Genomic DNA, 19,425 nt, shown 5'->3' with positions numbered 1-19,425 from the left:
TTTATAGTTTTTGAACAAATAATCAATGTAACATATTACTACCAAACACACCCACAGCTGTTTTTCGTAAATATTTGACGGTGTACCTCGAACTTTCACACGGAACTCAACCTACTCTCGCTGGTGATGGTCATATATGTCTATGTCCTACCTGCCGGGGCGGGATATAGCCGAGTTGGTAGAGCATTCGTCTGAGGTGCTTAGGTCGTCAATCATACCATCTCGGTAAATCTGAAACCCAAACGAGTTTTATCCTCATATCAAACCGATGCTCCACGACTGGTGTAGGGCCTCCACGAGTCTAAACTATTGGGACTGTATACTCGAGGGCCAAACTCGACCTAGACCCGAGTATCCGACACTTACACAAGATGATGATGAGACTAAGGAATAAAGTAAAATAGCATTATGCATCTTAATTCTAGCGCTGAACATGAATGCCAAATCATGCCATTGTATTGCATTTAGAAACAGGTTGACACGTTCAGTATTGTGACGGACGGACGGACGACCATATTTAAACAAATAAATAAATAGGGGGCTGGACATAGCTCAGTGGTACAGCCCTCGCCTGATGCGCGATCAGTCTAGGATCGATACCCGTCGGTGGGCCCAATGGGCTATTTCTCGTTCCAGCCAGTGCTCCACAACTGGTGTAACAAAGGCCGTGGTATGTAGTATCCTGTCTATGGGATGGTGCATATAAAAGATCCCTTGCTGCTATTCGAAAAAAGTAGCCCATGAAGTGGCGACAGCGGGTTTCCTCTTTCAATATCTGTGTAGTCCTTAACCATATGTCTGACGCCATATAACCGTAAATAAAGTGCGTTTAGTGTGTCGTTAAATAAAACATTTCCTTCTTTTATTTCCAACTTGAATTGCTGACAACGTTCTCTCTAGTAGTGTCTTTTAAACAAAACATTAAAATAAAAAATAAACGTTTTTATCTGTCAGGTGGAAAATTCACGGTATTTGCTCCGACCGATGAGGCCTTCAGGAAGTACGGGAAACGATTCCCCCCAGACCTGCTCGGAGTACGACGTTAGTATTGGTGTTTATCTTGTTTTAATCGATCCAGCCAGTGCACCACGACTGCTATATCATGTGCTATCCTGTTTATGGGATGGTGCATATAAAAGATCTCTTGCTACTAATGGAGAAAAATGTGGCGGTTTTCCTTTCTAAGACTATATGTCAAAAATACCAAATGTTTGATATAGAATAGCCGATGATTGGTAAATTAATGTGCTCTAATGGCAGGGTTTCCAGATTATGGTAGCTCCACTCCCATGTCTAGTGATATTCAAAGTTGGGCTAGTAAATAACTATTGCCATGCCCGACAGCTAGTGATTTTTTTGGGGTAAAATATTACATTTAAGTGTATTTATAAATATGAATATCCTGCCCCTACCCCAACGCCCCAATGTTAGTATTTTTAAGCTATATCTCCCTCATATATCTGATTATTACTATTATTTAGTAAAATTGTATTAACTTAAAGTAGGGCTGGTGAATTTATAATCGTGGCTAGTATTTTTTTTAATCACTTATCCCATGGCTAGTGGATTTTATAAACATACTAGAATCCCTGTCTAATGGTGTCGCTAAACAAAACAAACTTTAATTTTGTCTTATTTTAACTTCTCAGGAGACTGTAGGCCTGCCCTTTGACCTGAACCCAATCACGGGCTTAGGTTATTTCTCCAGCAATCTAAACTAAACCACACATTTTCCATGTTCATTCAAGGTTTTGACATTCACTGGGTTTACGGGCGGATGTAGCCCAGTGGTAAAGCATCCGTTCGATGTGCGGTCGGTCTGGGATCGATCCCTGTCGGTGGACCCATTGTGCTATTTCTCGTTCCAGCCAGTGCACCACGACTGGCATATCAAAGGCCGTGGTATATACTACCCTGTCTGTGGGATGGTGCATTTAAAAGATCCCTTGCTGCTAATCGAAAAGAGTAGCCCATGAAGTGGTGTGACGGTACATGCTTTTAATTTCTTTTCGCCTGTGGCGATATTAATTGTTTTAGAAGGCCGTGTGCAGTTCCAAATGCACTTAGCCCAGATGGGCAATTTGTTACGTAATACCTTCGCGCGACCGTGCATTCCAATATGCACTTAGTCCAGTTGTGGAGGCCATGTGGCCAGTAGTTACGTAATACCTCTGCGAGTGCGGTTTTTACAACTATGATTTTGGCGAATGGCGACAGCCAGTCTGACGATCAGAGAAAAATATGCCGGCGTGGTGGCTGTGGAAAATCCACATGATACGTGAGGTACCGCCTTGTACCCCCAGGCGATATTCGCTATCTCTGAGAGTTTTGAATAAATAGATAGGATTTTAGATATATCGAGGAGAAACATAAGGAAGGCTCCAGGGGATCGCTGTCCGTCCGGACTGGTAAATAATTTTATTTCTGCTCTGTGTATAACCTTGATGTGATTGATATTTTAATACTGTATTATACCAATATTATTTAGACGGTGCTGCCGGTCATCTGACACAGTAATCTGTAGGCTCACTGTCCTAAATAATTATAAAAAGCTTAACCAGTCATCCTAGAGGACCTAGGTAAACTGTAGGTTATTGTCTTTATTGTGATAGGTACCAGTATTAATTCTGTGTTACAAGGTTACTGAATGAGTAGTAAGTGTTAATTAAAAATTAACCAGTTAGGAATAGAGTTGTAATTCCTTTATTAATTAAGTTCTCCTGGCAGCGTTTCTCAATTATCACACGTGTGGGTGTTCTGTCACGGTGAAGTGATTAGCATATTGTGTAAACTAGACCCCTAGAGATTAACTAATTAAGTGATCAGTTCTGGGTTGTTATTATTGTTGTTATTAATTAACTACTGCGGCAGTACATTTGTCAGCGTAGGTTAATACAGATTCCAAAGTGTATTGTGTTTTGTTGTGTTTTCTAGTGAACTAAACGTGCTATAATAATATATACTTTATATAAGATCGTATCTCTGATCATACCTAGACGAGCCACAGCGGGTATAACTGCCTGTTACAGAGAGATCTAATAGATATACAGTTAGGAGAGATATTTGGATAATCGTGTTTCATCCAGTTACGGGTATTATAGGATCCCCGTGACAGGAGTGAAAATTGGGGCGCTCGTCCCGGATCTGAAACGGGACATGCATATTTAAAAAAAGTATTGTTTGTAAATGGGGGCTTTATAAATAATTTTTTACAAATAACCAGAAGTAGCAACGTTGTTCACTAGAAAATTAATTAATAATAAGTGCGTCATATCTAAACATGGATAAGAATTTGCTGGATAGGCCTACGCTCAGTGTAGTGGAGATTAAGCGAGCACGTAAGGCCGAGTTAGTTGAAATTATGGGTGAGCGAGAAATTGATTTAACATTAGCTAAAACCTTAGGAGATATAAGGACAATTATTATCCAGGAAGTTTTTGGTGTTAGTCCTGTTATGGAAGACTGAGATTGTTCCAGAGATAGAGATAAATGAGTTAAGTGTGGAACAACAATTAGCTTTTAAAAAACTTGAGTACAAAAGAAAAGAACGTGCATTAGATAGAGAGAGAGAGAGAGAGAGAGAGAGAGAGAGAGAGAGAGAGAGAGAGAGAGAGAGAGAGAGAGAGAGAGAGAGAGAGAGAGAGAGAGAGAAGAGAGAGATAGGGATAGAGAATTCCAGTTAGCAAAATTAAAAGTGGAATATGAGTTAAAGTTGAATACTGAAGAAGTTAGACGGGAGGCCGGAAATGGGTTTAACATGTCGGAGGCTTATAGATCAGTGCCTGTATTTGATGACCAGGAGGTTGATATGTTCTTCCAACTTTTTGAACGGGCCGCTAAGCAGCTAAATTGGCCGCAGTCTAAGTGGACATTGTTAGCCGTGTCTAAGTTTAAGGGTAAGGCTAGTGTAGCTTATAATTCTATGAGTGATGAGCGAGCAAGTCAGTACGACCTAGTTAAGGAGGCTGTGTTGAGGGCGTATGAATTACGACCTGAGGATTATCGTTTACGGTATAGCGAGTTGAGATAAACGCAGAGTCAGTCTTATAGTGAGTTTGTGGCTAAGAAGGCAGGGATGTTTGATAAATGGGTGGTTTCCAATCAGGTAGAGTCATATACCGAGTTACGGGAGTTGTTGATCTTACAGGACATTAAAAATGGATTACCAGTTAGCTTACGTATTCATTTAGAGGATCGTGATGTCAAAAAGATAGAGGAGGCAGGCATAGTGGCAGATGATTACGTGTTAATACACAAAGCTCAGGCAGTACAGGGTAGCTCTTTACAACAGGGTGATAAGAAGAAATTTCAGCCAGGTTTTTCCCGGGAAAGTAACTATCGGGGAGAGTCATCTAATTGGTCAGCTAGTCAGGCAAGGAATGCACCTGGTGGGCAAAGTAAGGATAAGCCTGGATTATTAGCCAATGCACGAACTTTTCGTCCACATTGCAGTTACTGTAAAAAGGATAACCATCTTGTCGGGGACTGTTTTAAAAGAAAACGCGATAATGCGCAAGTGGTCGGTTTAGTGAGGTCAGCTCCGTTAGCGAGAGAGTTAATGGTTAGTCCCATGGCAGAGAAAGTAAACCCGTATGTGTCCACTGGTATGGTTTGTGATGTGAAACAAGAATTGAGTCCTAAGGCAATATCAATCTATCGAGATACCGGCTGTAGTCAGTCGCTGATCACGTCGGAGTGTTTAGCTGGTATTAAGAATTCAGATACAGGACGTAGTTTGGCCTTAACCTCGGTTACTGGAGAAAAAATGGTTGTCCGGTTACATAACGTTTTCTTGTGTTCGAAGTTTGTGACGGGACCAGTCATTATGGGTGTTGTAAAGGACTTGCCTGTTGAAAACATAGGAGTTTTGTTGGGTAATGATTTGACTAGACTTAATTAAGTTCTCCTGGCAGCGTTTCTCAATTATCACACGTGTGGGTGTTGTGTCACGGTGAAGTGATTTGCATATTGTGTAAACTAGACCCCTAGAGATTAACTAATTAAGTGATCAGTTCTGGGTTGTTATTATTGTTGTTATTAATTAACTACTGCGGCAGTACATTTGTCAGCGTAGGTTAATACAGATTCCAAAGTGTATTGTATTTTGTTGTGTTTTCTAGTGAACTAAACGTGCTATAATAATATATACTTTATATAAGATCGTATCTCTGATCATACCTAGACGAGCCACAGCGGGTATAACTGCCGTTACAGAGAGATCTAATAGATATACAGTTAGGAGAGATATTTGGATAATCGTGTTTCATCCAGTGACGGGTATTATAGGATCCCCGTGACAAGTGGCGACAGCGGGTTTCCTCGATCAATATCTATGTGGTCCTTAACCATATATTATGTCCGACGCCATATAATTGTAAATAAAATGTGTTGAGTGCGTCGTGAAATAAAATATTTCCTTCCTTTCTTCCTTCCTTCATTGAGTTTAGGTCATTGTGAACAATGTATTTTTGTTGCTGGGTTTTTGTTTTTTTGGGGGTTTTTAAATTCTTTTTTCTTTTAATTATTGCTATGTTTTAAAGCTTAATTTTTCGAGCTTGTATACTATTAAAATTCAAACATGAAGTCATGGGCAGATGCTTCAGTTATTTGGGCTGCCCCCCCCCCCCCCCCCCCCACACACACACACCAAAACAAATATATCTGACTGGAAGCCAGTACATACGAGCCTTAAGACTACACCACAGTTCATTCATTTCAACTTATTTTCGTGCTTATATCCGATTAAGGTTCAAGCACGCTGTCCTAGGTACACACCTCAGCTATCTGGGCTGTCTGTCCAGGACAGTGGGTTAGTTGTTAGTTGGTTAGTGGTTAGTGAGAGAGAAGAGGGTGTAGTGGCCTTACACCTACCCATTCAGCCCTTAAGAACTCGCTCTGGGTTGAAGCCGGTACCGGGCTGCGAACCCTATACCTACCAGCCTGTAGTCCGATGGCTTAACCACTGCGCCACCGATGCTGGTCTACACCACAAAAAAACAGTGTATGACGTCTGCATTATTTATTCTTTTTCAGAATTCGTCCGCAACCACCTCGTGCATGGCATTTACTTGACGCCTGATTTGACCAACCGAACTCTCCCATCACTGGCGGGCCACACCATTCATGTATACTCAGACTCAGGTACTACTTAGACATCTGTCACTCAAAGTTTCCTCTCACTCGCTGGCCACACCCTTCATGTACACTCAGACTCAGGTACTACTTAGACATCTGTCACTCAAATTTCCCTCTCACTCGCTAGCCACACCCTTCATGTACACTCAGACTCAGGTACTACTTAGACATCTGTCACTCAAAGTTTCTTCTCACTCGCTGGCCACACCCTCCATGTACACTCAGACTCAGGTACTACTTAGATATCTGTCACTCAAAGATTCCTCTCACTCGCTGGCCACACCCTTCATGTACACTCAGACTCAGGTACTACTTAGTCATCTGTCACTCAAATTTCCCTCTCACTTGCTAGCCACTCCCTTCATGTACACTCAGACTCAGGTACTACTTAGACATCTGTCGCTCAAATTTCCCTCTCACTCGCTAGCCACACCCTTCATGTACATTCAGACTCAGGTACTACTTAGACATCTGTCACTCAAAGTTTCTTCTCACTCGCTGGCCACACCCTCCATGTACACTCAGACTCAGGTACTACTTAGACATCTGTCACTCAAAGTTTCTTCTCACTCGCTGGCCACACCCTCCATGTACACTCAGACTCAGGTACTACTTAGACATCTGTCACTCAAGGTTTCTTCTCACTCAGACTCGCTGGCCACACCCTCCATGTACACTCAGACTCAGGTACTACTTAGACATCTGTCACTCAAAGTTTCCTCTCACTACGCTGGCCACTCGCTGGCCACACCCTTCATGTACACTCAGACTCAGGTACTACTTAGTCATCTGTCACTCAAATTTCCCTCTCACTTGCTAGCCACTCCCTTCATGTACACTCAGACTCAGGTACTACTTAGACATCTGTCGCTCAAATTTCCCTCTCACTCGCTAGCCACACCCTTCATGTACATTCAGACTCAGGTACTACTTAGACATCTGTCACTCAAAGTTTCTTCTCACTCGCTGGCCACACCCTCCATGTACACTCAGACTCAGGTACTACTTAGACATCTGTCACTCAAGGTTTCTTCTCACTCGCTGGCCACACCCTCCATGTACACTCAGACTCAGGTACTACTTAGACATCTGTCACTCAAAGTTTCTTCTCACTTACTAGCCACTTCCTTCATGTACACTCAGACTCAGGTACTACTTAGACATCTGTCACTCAAATTTCCCTCTCACTCGCTAGCCACACCCTGCATGTGCACTCAGACTCAGGTACTATTTAGACATATGTCACTCAAACACACACCCTTCACGTACATCCCAACCGCCGTACTACTAAGCATTTCATTTCACTTCAACTTATTTTCGTGCTTATATCCAATTAATGTTCAAGCACGCTGTCCCGGGTACATACCTCAGCTATCTGGGTTGTCTGTCTTGAACAGTGGGTTAGTTGTTTGTTGTTGTTAGTGGTTAGTGAGAGAGAAGAGGGTGTAGTGGTCTTACACCTACTCATTGAGTCGTTAAAACTCGCTCTGGGTGGGAGCCTGTACCTGGCTGCGAACCCTGTACCAACAAGCCTTATGTCCGATGGCTTAACCAGGACGCCACTGATGCCGGTACTACTAAGCACTCAGTTAGTCAGATTTGTACCCTACTCTCTGGTCACACCTCTTATAAACATTCCCACTCCGGTACTTTTAAAAAACCCCTCAAAACCCTTTCTCTCTTTTGAATTATATCTCGTTTCTTCCCAAACTGACAGCCCCACTCCTACCTTCCAACTTCTTTTGCTGTACATCGCCACAGCCCAGTCCTTGTCTCTCGAGCAGCGACAAGTGAATGTAATGTCATTTAACGCTAATTAGCGATGGAGCGGTTGTCCGAGTTGCAATGACTCGTATGATCGGTCCCCTCGGAACCATTAATGGGTGCCAATCAGTTTCCCATGACTGCTATATCAAAGACCGTGGTATGTGATTCCCTGTCTGTTGGAAAGCACAGACAAAAATCCTTTGCTGCATTTCGGTAGAAATAGTCTATATGGTGGCAGCAAGTAACAATTACCTCTCTTATAGCGTTCGATGCATACGATGGAAATAATCCATATTACTATGTTGGCTTTTTTCCTACTTGTTCAACTGATGGACCTGTATATGTGTTTCATTTTTTAAAATTGTACTTGTGTTGCAGGTGGCGTGACGGTGGAAGGTGCTAAGATAATTCGACCGAACATCTTTCTTCTGAACGGCGTCGTGCACGTAGTCGACAAGGTTATTGATTGACCACAGTGGTGTTGTTACCCTGCGTGAACGGACCGCGATGTCGTGTCGTGCATATGGATAATGTTACGTTCGTTTTGAAGAGAATTATATAATACACATACTTGTATAATAATAAGAACTAGCTTTGTTGTTCTTTATGTAACCTGGGAACCTTTAGGTGGGGTAGAGTGTACCTATGCCACAGATATGACCGCTGTGTAAATAGCCAGTCCTCATTAGTCGAGGCTGTACATGACTAGATGTAACCCGGGAACGTTTAGGTGGAGTGGCGTTATCCCTCAAAATATGACTGCCGTGTAGATAGCAAGTCCTCATTAACCGAGGCTATATACACGACCACCATGTATATAGCCATTTCTGTGTTAAGTAACACAGATGGCGGGCTCCAGTACGGTTGTATTTATGGAATTGACCTGTGTACGCAATATTTAGCACAATGTGTGTACTGTATAGTCGACTGGACTTGGCCCTCGTTCCTACACTTAAGGTGATCTTAGCGCTAAGATCGCTCCGTTGAACAGGGCCCTGAGCGGTCGGAACGACGGGATACTGTTAGTACGGCTTTGCGTATTATATTACCAATAATGGTACATTCATTCATTCATACTGTGTCTCGTTTTTATTTCTTAGGATATTTTCTTTTATTGTAGGTTACTTTTTGATTTTTTTTTTTTTAAACGTAGAGATAAATACACGGTTCAGGCATAACCGAATTCTTGACTGGAGACTTGAAGTCTTTGTTAGAATATATGAGGTTTCCAATAACAGAGCGCTTTGAAGGTTTATAACTAATTCTAAGAAAATACGATATGTACACTTGGACGTCTGAGATGTTTATAGCAGTTGGTGTTTATGTTTTTCGCATTTATTGTATTTAGAAAGCTAATACTATGTTGTGATATATTCAAATATTTGATATCTGTTCAAATGGACTTTTATAGGTAAGAGTCGGATTAAATAACATCACTGAAAAAGTTTGCATTAGATGTTTTGTTCTTCTGGATTTTACGTTTATTACCGTAATAGCTTGTTTTGTTGGCAGTGATTGTTTATTTTTATACCATGCTACATAGTGATCCTTCTTTAGGATATCGGTTTCTTCTTTGAACGTTAATGATTTATGTCAAGGCAGTCTTAGAACTACTCGTTTAATCAGGCGGCGTCTGTAGAGCGGGTTCAATGTTGAAATCCTCTAAGTGTAGTACTAGTACATCACCTATTTCCAACGTCCACAACATGGTACCATATACATTACTTAGGATACACCAAGCGTAGCTGAAACGCACCGACTAGAGTACAAATTACACCAACTGCCAAATGTAACGGTCACATATTTGGAGTGGCAGGCCTCCTATATGTCACGTTGTTTAATGTGTACATTCAGTGCATCCTGTCATAGCGAACACTTATGTCTTGAGCGCAGGTTCTGACTGTGTCAGCCCCTCCGTCCAAGACAGTACAGGGCAGGGAGGATGTATTTTCCGAGGGAGTCCTCCTATAGACGAAGCACATGACAGTGGACAGTCCTTTTTATGCTTCCTTGTGTGTGTGTGTGTGTGTGTTTGTGTGTGTGTGTGTGTGTGTGTGTCTCTCTCTCTCTCTCTCTCTCTCTCTCTCTCTCTCTCTCTCTCTCTCTCTCTCTCTCTCTCTCTCTCTCTCTCTCTCTCTCTCTCTATATATATATATATCTATATATATATATATATATATATATATATATATATTTGTAATACTAGTTTATCATCCAGTGTGTATGAGGATACGAGAGACTTTAATGACAAGGAGAAGCAAGGGAAGGAAACATTGGCCTCGATGGTCTAGTTGGTGATCCATCGGACGTAGGGCTGGTAGGTACTGGATTTATTACCTGCTCCCACCCAGAGCTAGTTTTAACCACTCAGTGGGTGGGTGTAAGGATGAAAGGAAGGAAATGTTTTATTTAACGACGCACTCAACACATTTTATTTACGGTTTATGGCGTCGGACATATGGTTATGGACCACAGATATCGATAGAGGAAAGCCGCTGTCGACACTTCATTGGCTACTGTTTTCGATTAGAAGCAAGGGATCTTGTATATGCACCATCCCACAGACAGGATAGTACATACCACGGCCTTTATTAAACCGACGGGAATCGATACTAGATCGATCGCGCATCATCCGAGCGTTGTACCGCTGAGCTACGTCTAGCCCCAGGTGTAAGGACACTACACAAACTTCTCACTTCAGAAGCCACTGACAACTAACCACTAGCTGGGATGTGTGCCCAGAACAACGTGCTTGAACCTTAATTGGATAGAAGCACGAACATAAATTAAAATGAAATGAAATAAAATAAGGGGAAGGAATTAATTTTTAATGCTGAAGTATTATGGCTGAGAAGAAATGTACTGGTGACAAGTGGGTGAAACACTCATGTTTTCACAGTACCGGTACTGTGTATTTAATCTGAAAAGAACAGAAACTGTCGTTTTGTAAACTAAACAACCGAATCACAAGTGAACAGTACGAACTAACCAGATGGTTGTCAGACATTAAGGTGCGCCCTAGTCGCTCGGCACTGATAAGTAAACTGACCTATCAATTGTATATACTAGTATACATTTTTTTTTTAATTCTAGGATTGTATCATGGAATACAATAAAGCATTCTGTATTTTAGTTGTTGTTTTGTGTGTCTGTGCTAGAGATTCCAGGGATGTAATTCAGTATCTGGAAGACAATGGCTACTACAAATTCCTGGACTTGATTCGTGCTGCAGGGTTAGAGGATGAACTGAAAACAGCAGGTAAAGTAATTCGTCGTATCACACCCTTAAAGCCAAGGACACTCCAAAGCTGTGTCTGGGTTTGGCGACAATGGCGCTAAATATGACGAATGTTCTATGTCGTCTGTTGCTATATCTGTAGTTCGTGCCAGCACAGACGCAGTATGTTTTGTCACATTCGATTTAGTACCTTTCGTTTTCCACTAGTACCAGACCCATAACCAGCTCAGGTGTGTTTAGGTAGTACTAAACCAAATAACTTTCGGCTGGGTCAAAGTTCGAGGTGCACCCAACTTTTGATAGAGAAGTGAACACCACAAGTCCTGTGATTAGTGATAAATGTGAGTGTGTTGGTTGTAAAAAAATAGTTTCAACTGGGTAAACAAATATGCAATTTTATTTCATCTAGTACCACTGTGTCCAGTAGCCTTGTGCTTGAAACATGTATGGGGTACCTGTAAAAAAATGTACTCGAATTTTGTGCGGAACTAGGGTAGTCAGGTGCTTACGTCGCAGAATCGAACCACATCGGAGGATCCATTTAACTGATTTTTTTTTCGTTCCAACCAGTGCACCATAACTGGTCAAAGGCCGTGGTATGTGCTTTCCTGTCTGTGGGAAAGTGCATGTAAAAGATCCGGTATGCGTTGTGAAAAATGTAGCGGGTTTCATCTGATGACTACGAGTCAGAATTACCAAATGTTTGATATCTAATAGCCGATGATTAATTCATCAATGTGCTCTAGAGGTGTCGTTAAACAAAACAAAACTTCTTCTTCTTGACACTTTTGCGAATTGAGTGCATACGAGGAGTGACGAAGATAACAACGTGTCTGCTCATATCGGCGGCCATTCACAAGCTGCATGTATTAGCAAATTAGGGCGCGGGACGTAGCCCAGTAGTAAATCACTCGCCTGATGCACGGTCGGTGTAGGATCGATACCCATCAGTGGGCCCATTGGGTTATTTCTCATTTCAGCCAGTGCGTCACAACTGACATATTAAAGGCCGTGGTATGTGTTATCTTGTCTGTGGAATGGTGCATATAAAAGATCCCTTGCTACTAATGGAAAAAAAATGTAGCGGGTTTCTTTTCTAATAATATATCCGAATTACCAAATGTAACATCCAACAGCCGATGATGAATAAATCAATGTGTTCTGGTGGTTTCGTCAAATAAAACAAACTTTAACTTTATTAAAAGGCTGTTAAAATATGTTCTTTCGACCTTGACCTTGCAGGCCCGTTCACGGTGTTTGCGCCGACGGATGCTGCGTTCACGTCCATGCCGAGTGACCTGTACAGACACCTCACAGAGGACAAACAGTTCCGTGACAACCTCATCAAAACACACATCCTGCGAGACGTGGTCATCATGCCGGACGTCGTCAACGACAACACCGTCACGTCTCTGTCGGGCGTCACACTCAGATTCAACAAGTATTCACCTACTGTGAGTTGTCAGAGTTTGTTAATTACAAGTAGTTTATAACACCTACACAGTTCTAAAGAGAAAGGAAAGGTGTATTTGTTTAAACGGCATTTAAACACATTGGATCTTATTTTGGAGAGTGGAAGGAAGGAAGGAAATGTTTTATTTAACGATGCACTCAACACATTTTATTTACGGTTATATGGCGTCAGACATATGGTTAAATAGCCCAATGGAGCCACCGACAGGGATCGATCCTAAAACGACCGCGCATCAAGCGAGCGCTTAACCACTGGACTACGTCCCGCACCTATTTTGGAGAGAGAGAGAGAGAGAGAGAGAGAGAGAGAGAGAGAGAGAGAGAGAGAGAGAGAGAGAGAGAGAGAGAGAGAGAGAGAGAGAGAGAGAGTGAGGAGGATCGAGAGATCGATATATATATATATATATATATATATATATATATTATATATATATATATATATATATATAGAGAGAGAGAGAGAGAGAGAGAGAGAGAGGAATATATATATATATATATACCTATATTTGGATAGAGAGAGAGAGAGAGAGAGAGAGAGAGAGAGAGAGAGAGAGAGAGAGAGAGAGAGAGAGAGAGAGAGAGGGAGGGAGGAAACATGAAAACCGGCTGCCGCCACATAGGCTACTCCTGTTTATAAAGCAACAAAGGAACATTTAAGATGCACTTTACAAAGGCAGGACAGATAGTACCACCGCCTTTAATGTACCATTGTGTTACCAAATGTTTGACATCCAATAGCCGATTATTAGTAGATCAAGGTGCTCTAGTGGTGTCGTTAAACAAAACAAACTTTAGCGTTGTACCATTTGTGGTGAACTGGTTGCGAAAAAGCCTAGTCCATCCAGATCGATTAATCCTGCAAACCGTCGGAACTCAATCGAGCACTCTACCACTAAGCTACCCCCCCCCCCCCCCCCCCCCCCCCCCCCCCCCCCCCCCACCCCCCACCCCCACCCCCACCCCACCCCACCCCACCCGCCGCCAACAGTGGTACATACAAGATAATAAAAGAGATTAGATTATGCGTGTTGTGTCTAACAATCAAGTAACTTATTTTTCCTGTGGAGTTAATGATAATCTTAGTGCTCTATCTCGCTTATATTATACCACAAGCGAGATGCTAATTAATTCCAAATTCAATACAAGATTAGTATGGGTGACGCATACGCATTCTGAATGACTTAAAACATATAATGATAGTTCTTATGATGATGTTCCCACGAATATTTTAAATTAGTTCTTGTTGTGTTGACGTTTTTAAAGTACAGGTAATGAAGTAAAATAATAAGAATGGAGAATAAACTACTATATTGTTAAAGGGATATTCCTGACTTTGCTGCAATTTTTAAGATGTTATTGACTAACAGAGAATTTTTGACAACTGTAATTACATATCAAATATATTTATGTGCATAAAATATTAATGGCTGTATATTAAACGTGTTTCTGATCGTTCTAATATTTGTACTAGGTTAAATTTCATTTTATTTCCTAAAAAACATACGTACGTACGAAATTATTTGAAGACAAAATCCAATTTAGGCTTCTTACAAATATTAAGACGACCAAAAATACACTGAATATAAAGACACTTATATTCTAAACAAGAAAATATATTTAATATGTAAGTTTAATCGTAGAAATATTGTATTAGTCGGAAACATCTTGCAATGCAGCAAACTCAGAAATGTCCCTTTAAATGAAGTAGAATAATAAGACTGGGGAATAAATCCTATACTTAAAGTTGAATAATACCAATGATTATACACTCATGATTCCACCCATTACAGCTATACACAGTGGATGGAATAAGCATGACAAATCCCGACCACGTGGTGCGGAATGGGGTCGTTCATGGCATAAATCACGTGATCATCAAAAAGAATGTTACATCCGGAGAATACTTTGCCACACACGACAGCAATTTCCGCGACTTGTTCGCGTCCATCATAGTTCGTGGACTATTTCACAGACTATCAGGTACGCATCATAATTCGTGAACTATTTCACAGACTATCAGGTAAGGCTTCCTATTACCTGGATTGTTTGACAAACTACCATGTACGTATCTTAGTTCGTAGATTGTTTCACAAAGTCACAGGTACGTATCGTAGTTCGTGCATTGTTTCACAAACTCACAGGTACTTATCTTAGTTCGTGCATTCTTTTACAAACTCACAGGTACTTAACATAGTTCGTGGATTGTTTCACAAACTCACAGGTACTTATTATAGTTCGTGGATTGTTTCACAAACGTACAGGTACTTAACATAGTTCGTGGATTGTTTCACAAACTCACAGGTACTTCACATAGTTCGTGGATTGTTTCTCAAACTCACAGGTACTTAACATAGTTCGAGGATTGTTTCACAAACTCACAGGTACGTATCATAGTACGTCGACTATTTTTACACATTGTCCGATACGTCTCGTGGTTAGTGAATTATTGTGAAAGCACATACATATCCTGGTTTGTGAAAACTATGGTGCAAACTCTCAGATACCTATCATAGGTCATGGTATGGAACACATTCTGTAGCATTACATATTACACAAAGAAAAAAGTTAAGCACCCCTAGATATAATTAGTACTGAAATAGCCCCATTCGTAAAAACTGCAAATTACGTGACGAATATGTCAAGGATGGTGTTCCATCGAAATAATAGGAGAGTACAACGACAACTGTGACGTCCCACAACAGAACGACATGTACGTGCATCATGCCACCCATGCTTTGCTCAAAATGCAGTATCAATACATTGCAATTGTTGACATTTAACGTCACTGTCTTGCATTGTTGAAGTTTAATCGATGAATATGGCACGTCGACGGTTATCAGAGGCCCAAAGATGGCGTATTATTGGTATGCATGCGACCGGCATGACCTTCAAAAGTATAGGACGTCAACTGGGGTATCATTACACCGTAATCAGCAGACTGATACGAAAACACGGGCATACCAATGCTGTAAAGGATCTCCCACGGTCAGGGAAACCGCGCATGACGTCACAGCGCGAGGACAGGTCCCTGCTTCGGCTCGTACGTCGTCAACCCTTTGCTACGTCTCCTGTTCTGAAGAGCCAATGGTTACCCAATAGACGGATGTCAGCCAGAACAGTGAGGAATCGTCCGAAATTTGCGGGATTGAAGGCCAGAAGGGTCATCAAGCGTCCCTTTCTTGCTGATCATCATGAGAGACGTTGTTTAGCGTGGTGTTTGGCCCGGAAAGGTTGAAATCTGAGGTCCTGGCGAAGAGTCCATTGGTCCGACGAAAGCCGGTTCCTGCTCCATGTCACAGATGACCGATTGAGAGTTTGGAGGCATAAAAGTGCTGCCTACACACCCAGGAACATACGACCTACGACCCCGTATGGTGGAGGTTCAGCAATGGTTTCGGGTTGCCTATCACATGATTGTAAGCTGGATCTTGTCACCACCCAAGGCAACCTCAATGGTGATCGGTACATTCGTAACGTCCTGCAACCAGTTGTTGTGCCGCATTTTGACAACCATCCACTCGCCACCAGACCTCTGTACATGGATGACAACGCTAGGCCACATCGTTCCTCGAACAGTAACAGCTTTACTCCAAACTGAAGCTGTGACGACCCTGCCCTGGCCGGCCATGAGTCCTGACCCGCTAAAGCATGTTTGGGACATCTTGGGGCGTCGAATACAGGCACTGACCCCACCTGTACAGACTCTGGCACAATTAGAGGCAGCTCTTCATCAAGAATGGCAGCAGTTGCCCATGCAGCAGATCAGACGACTTACTGGAGGAATGAGACGAAGGGTGGAAGCTGTCATCCGGGTACGTGGCGGGTTTACCCGCTATTGATGATTTGTGTCATGAATGTCATCTGTGAACTTAAAATGACATTTTTCATCATCAGTCATGATGTTGACTTGTGTTTCTGACTCTGCACCTCCATACTTATTGTGCCTCAGGTTTTGGTTGGCTCAAATACAGCATATTGGAATTCTTCTCAGAATCATGATTAAAATTTCAAAACTGGATACACTTGTTATGTTTTCTTACTGTCAAAGATGTATTCTTGAAAAACATTTGTTTTTCCGAAGTTATGTTATCAGGCTTTCAACGCCAAACCTCGTAAGACAAGTCACTGTGAAAAATACAGGGGGTGCTTAACTTGTTTCTTTGTGTATATATGTAGTTTGTGAGCTATGAAACTAAGTCTTAAGCATGTAACAGTATCGTAATTTGGAAGTTATGGGACGGATTCTTGATTACTGTCATACACTGTGGGCTATGGGACGAATTCTCAAATACATATAATAGGTAGTAAACTATGGGACGAAATTTCTAAGTACATTATATATAATATGATAAGTTATTGGGTATGTATATATCGCAATATGTGAGCTATAAGATGCATTATTGGGTACGTATTATAGTTTATGGTCTACAGGACTTTTTAAAATTATTATTCAGAGGCACATTCAACAGGGCAAGTTATTGGGTTTTCCTCCCGTCCTAACAAGCGCCCCACGATGGCACATTAAACGACCGTGGTATGTGTTGTCTTGTCTATGGAAAAGTGCATGTAAAATACCCCAACTACTAATGGAAATATGTAGCAAGATTTGTCTGAAGATTTACATCTAAAAATATCACATCTTGTTGCAGGTGACGCCCCTTTCACGATACTGGCGCCTACTGACAAAGCATTTGAAGAATTCCGTGCTAAACTTTCCCACATCGTGAACAACAGTACACTATTTGAAGGTAATATCGCTGAAAAAGGTTTCTATAATAATGTTTTTTTTCTAAAGGTTTAAACATCTTGAAATAACTTATGAAAATATATTCTACTATTACACGCAACACAGGCGATTAATAATGGCAAGACAGATTACAATCCTTAACTTTAGAAATTTAATTTTAAATTAAAATCGCAAATAAGGAATAAAGGACAAAATACGTTTTTCTCATATACCACATTAAAGATCAGAATAGAGATGAGATAGGAACAGAAGTTATAAAACGTATAATGATGTACTTCCGGTTGATATTTCCCAACATTGTCATGACCCGTAACTGCGGCGGACGTGCATTAACAAGACACTAAAGGGATAAGTAAATAGGTAGGTTATTTATTTGTAAAATAAGTATAAAAGGTATTCCGTATTTTAAGGTACATTAAAATTATGATCTATCAATATATTGACTTTCAGTATACAATGTATTTACATTATAACGTTGCAGTTGTCTTTCGAATCTGTAGCGGTTACTATAAAACTACACTATAGTTAGAATTAAAACTGATGATATAGTCTAGATTTGTAAAATAAAATTAGATAACTTCAGATACTATCCTCGACTATTTAAGTTATCATAAAGACAATACCATAAAACCATATTTGATTATGGATGCTTATGTCATAATTGAAGAGAAAATCCAGACACATTATCAATAACCTATCAAACAGTCACGTGAAGATGACATTCACATTTTTGTTTTTAGATCTCCTCAAATACCACATCATTCCTAGGACATACTACACAATTGGAATGACACATCAGCTCAAACTGCATACCCTGTTGCAAGGAAGCGACATCACAGTAACTCGAGATTCAAGTGGTTTGTTTTCAGTTTCAAATATGTGACATACAAGATATCGACTGTACACACCCATATATTTACACATGAACGCAAATATAAATTCACTTATCATGCACGCATACAGGAAGGAAACTAATTTATTTAACCGACGCACTCAACACATTTTTTTATTTACGGTTATATGGTGTCGGACATATGATTAAAGACGACTCAGATATTGAGAGGAAACCCGTTGTCGCCACTTCATGGTCTACTCTTTTCGATTAGCGGCAAGGGATCTTTTATATGCACCATTCCATAGACAGGATAGCACATACCACGGCTTTTGGTGTATCAGTCGTGGTACACTGGCTGGAGCGAGAAATAGCCCAATGGGCCCACTGACGGGGATCGATCCTAAACCGACCGCTTATCAAGCGAGCGCTTTCCCACTGGGCTACGTTTCGCCCTCACTCGCACACAGATACATACACACAACACATACTCAAATACATACATACATACATACATACATACATACATACATACATACATTCATCCATCCATCCACCCACCCACGCATGCATACATACATACAGAGAGAGAGACAGAGAGACAGAGAGAGAGAGAGAGAGAGAGAGAGAGAGAGAGAGAGAGAGAGAGAGAGAGAGAGAGAGAGAGCTGCCTGCTAATTACCAAAGGGTTTATTTATCTACAGGTTTAAAAGTCAATGGAGTTCCACTGAAGACAACTGATATTTCTACATTAAACGGCGTGGTACACGTCATCGACAAAGTGTTGGTTCCACCAGGACTGGTCAAGTAGATGGCAATGGCGTCCTTTTCAGTCAGTCGTATTTAGTTCTAAGTATAATAAAACACGTTAATCCAACCAGTGTTCATTGATGTGGGTCCCAAAATATTCACAGAGAACAAGTAAAATATCTCTAATAATGCATAAAAAATAAAAGGAAACAAACTAAACACCGTGATTTTAGGAGTGATGTTCATATATAATACAGACCATTAAAGGGACATTCCTGATTTTGCTGCAATTTTTAAGATGTTATCGACTATCAAAGACTTTCTAACGATTGTAATTACATATCAAATATATTTTTCTGCATAAAATATTACTGTCTCTATATTAAACGTGTTTCTGATCGTTCTAATATTTGTACTAGGTTAAATTTCATTTTATTTCCTAAAATATAATATTTTCGTACGTACAAAATTATTTGAAGACAA

At 40.9% G+C, this 19,425-nt stretch overlaps 2 protein-coding genes across 2 annotated transcripts in view; both read left to right on the top strand.

Annotated features, from left to right (window-relative positions):
- LOC121373876 (transforming growth factor-beta-induced protein ig-h3-like) overlaps positions 1-8,484 on the top strand; it is an 11,962-nt gene extending 3,478 nt beyond the window's left edge. Inside the window, exons 4-6 of the mRNA XM_041500663.1 lie at positions 955-1,041; positions 6,034-6,141; positions 8,281-8,484. Of these exons, the coding sequence (XP_041356597.1) occupies positions 955-1,041; positions 6,034-6,141; positions 8,281-8,372 (287 nt within the window). The 3' untranslated portion in view covers positions 8,373-8,484. The remainder of the gene's footprint in view (positions 1-954; positions 1,042-6,033; positions 6,142-8,280) is intronic.
- A 2,261-nt stretch (positions 8,485-10,745) lies between these two features.
- LOC121374696 (transforming growth factor-beta-induced protein ig-h3-like) lies at positions 10,746-19,069 on the top strand. Its single transcript, XM_041501801.1, has 7 exons — positions 10,746-10,774; positions 11,061-11,161; positions 12,383-12,594; positions 14,404-14,593; positions 17,263-17,361; positions 18,101-18,217; positions 18,897-19,069. The coding sequence occupies exons 1-7, from the start codon at positions 10,746-10,748 to the stop codon at positions 19,001-19,003; spliced, it is 855 nt and encodes a 284-aa protein (XP_041357735.1). The 3' UTR covers positions 19,004-19,069.
- The last annotated feature ends 356 nt before the right edge of the window (positions 19,070-19,425 follow it).

This window comes from Gigantopelta aegis, chromosome 6 (assembly GCF_016097555.1).
Source record: "Gigantopelta aegis isolate Gae_Host chromosome 6, Gae_host_genome, whole genome shotgun sequence".
In the NCBI taxonomy this organism is placed as follows: Eukaryota; Metazoa; Mollusca; class Gastropoda; order Neomphalida; family Peltospiridae; genus Gigantopelta; species Gigantopelta aegis.
The sequence above is the reverse complement of the archived record's forward strand: the minus strand, read 5'-3'. Positions and strand labels throughout refer to the sequence as shown.

What these genes read in the sequence shown, in the direction of transcription:
- LOC121374696 (XM_041501801.1), top strand. Translation starts at nt 10,746, where the DNA reads ATGGCTGAGAAGAAATGTACTGGTGACAA. An exon ending in ACTATTTCACAGACTATCAG is followed by an intron (nt 14,594 to 17,262) that starts GTACGCATCATA and finishes ATCTTGTTGCAG; the next exon opens with GTGACGCCCCTTTCACGATA. An exon ending in CAACAGTACACTATTTGAAG is followed by an intron (nt 17,362 to 18,100) that starts GTAATATCGCTG and finishes TTTTGTTTTTAG; the next exon opens with ATCTCCTCAAATACCACATC.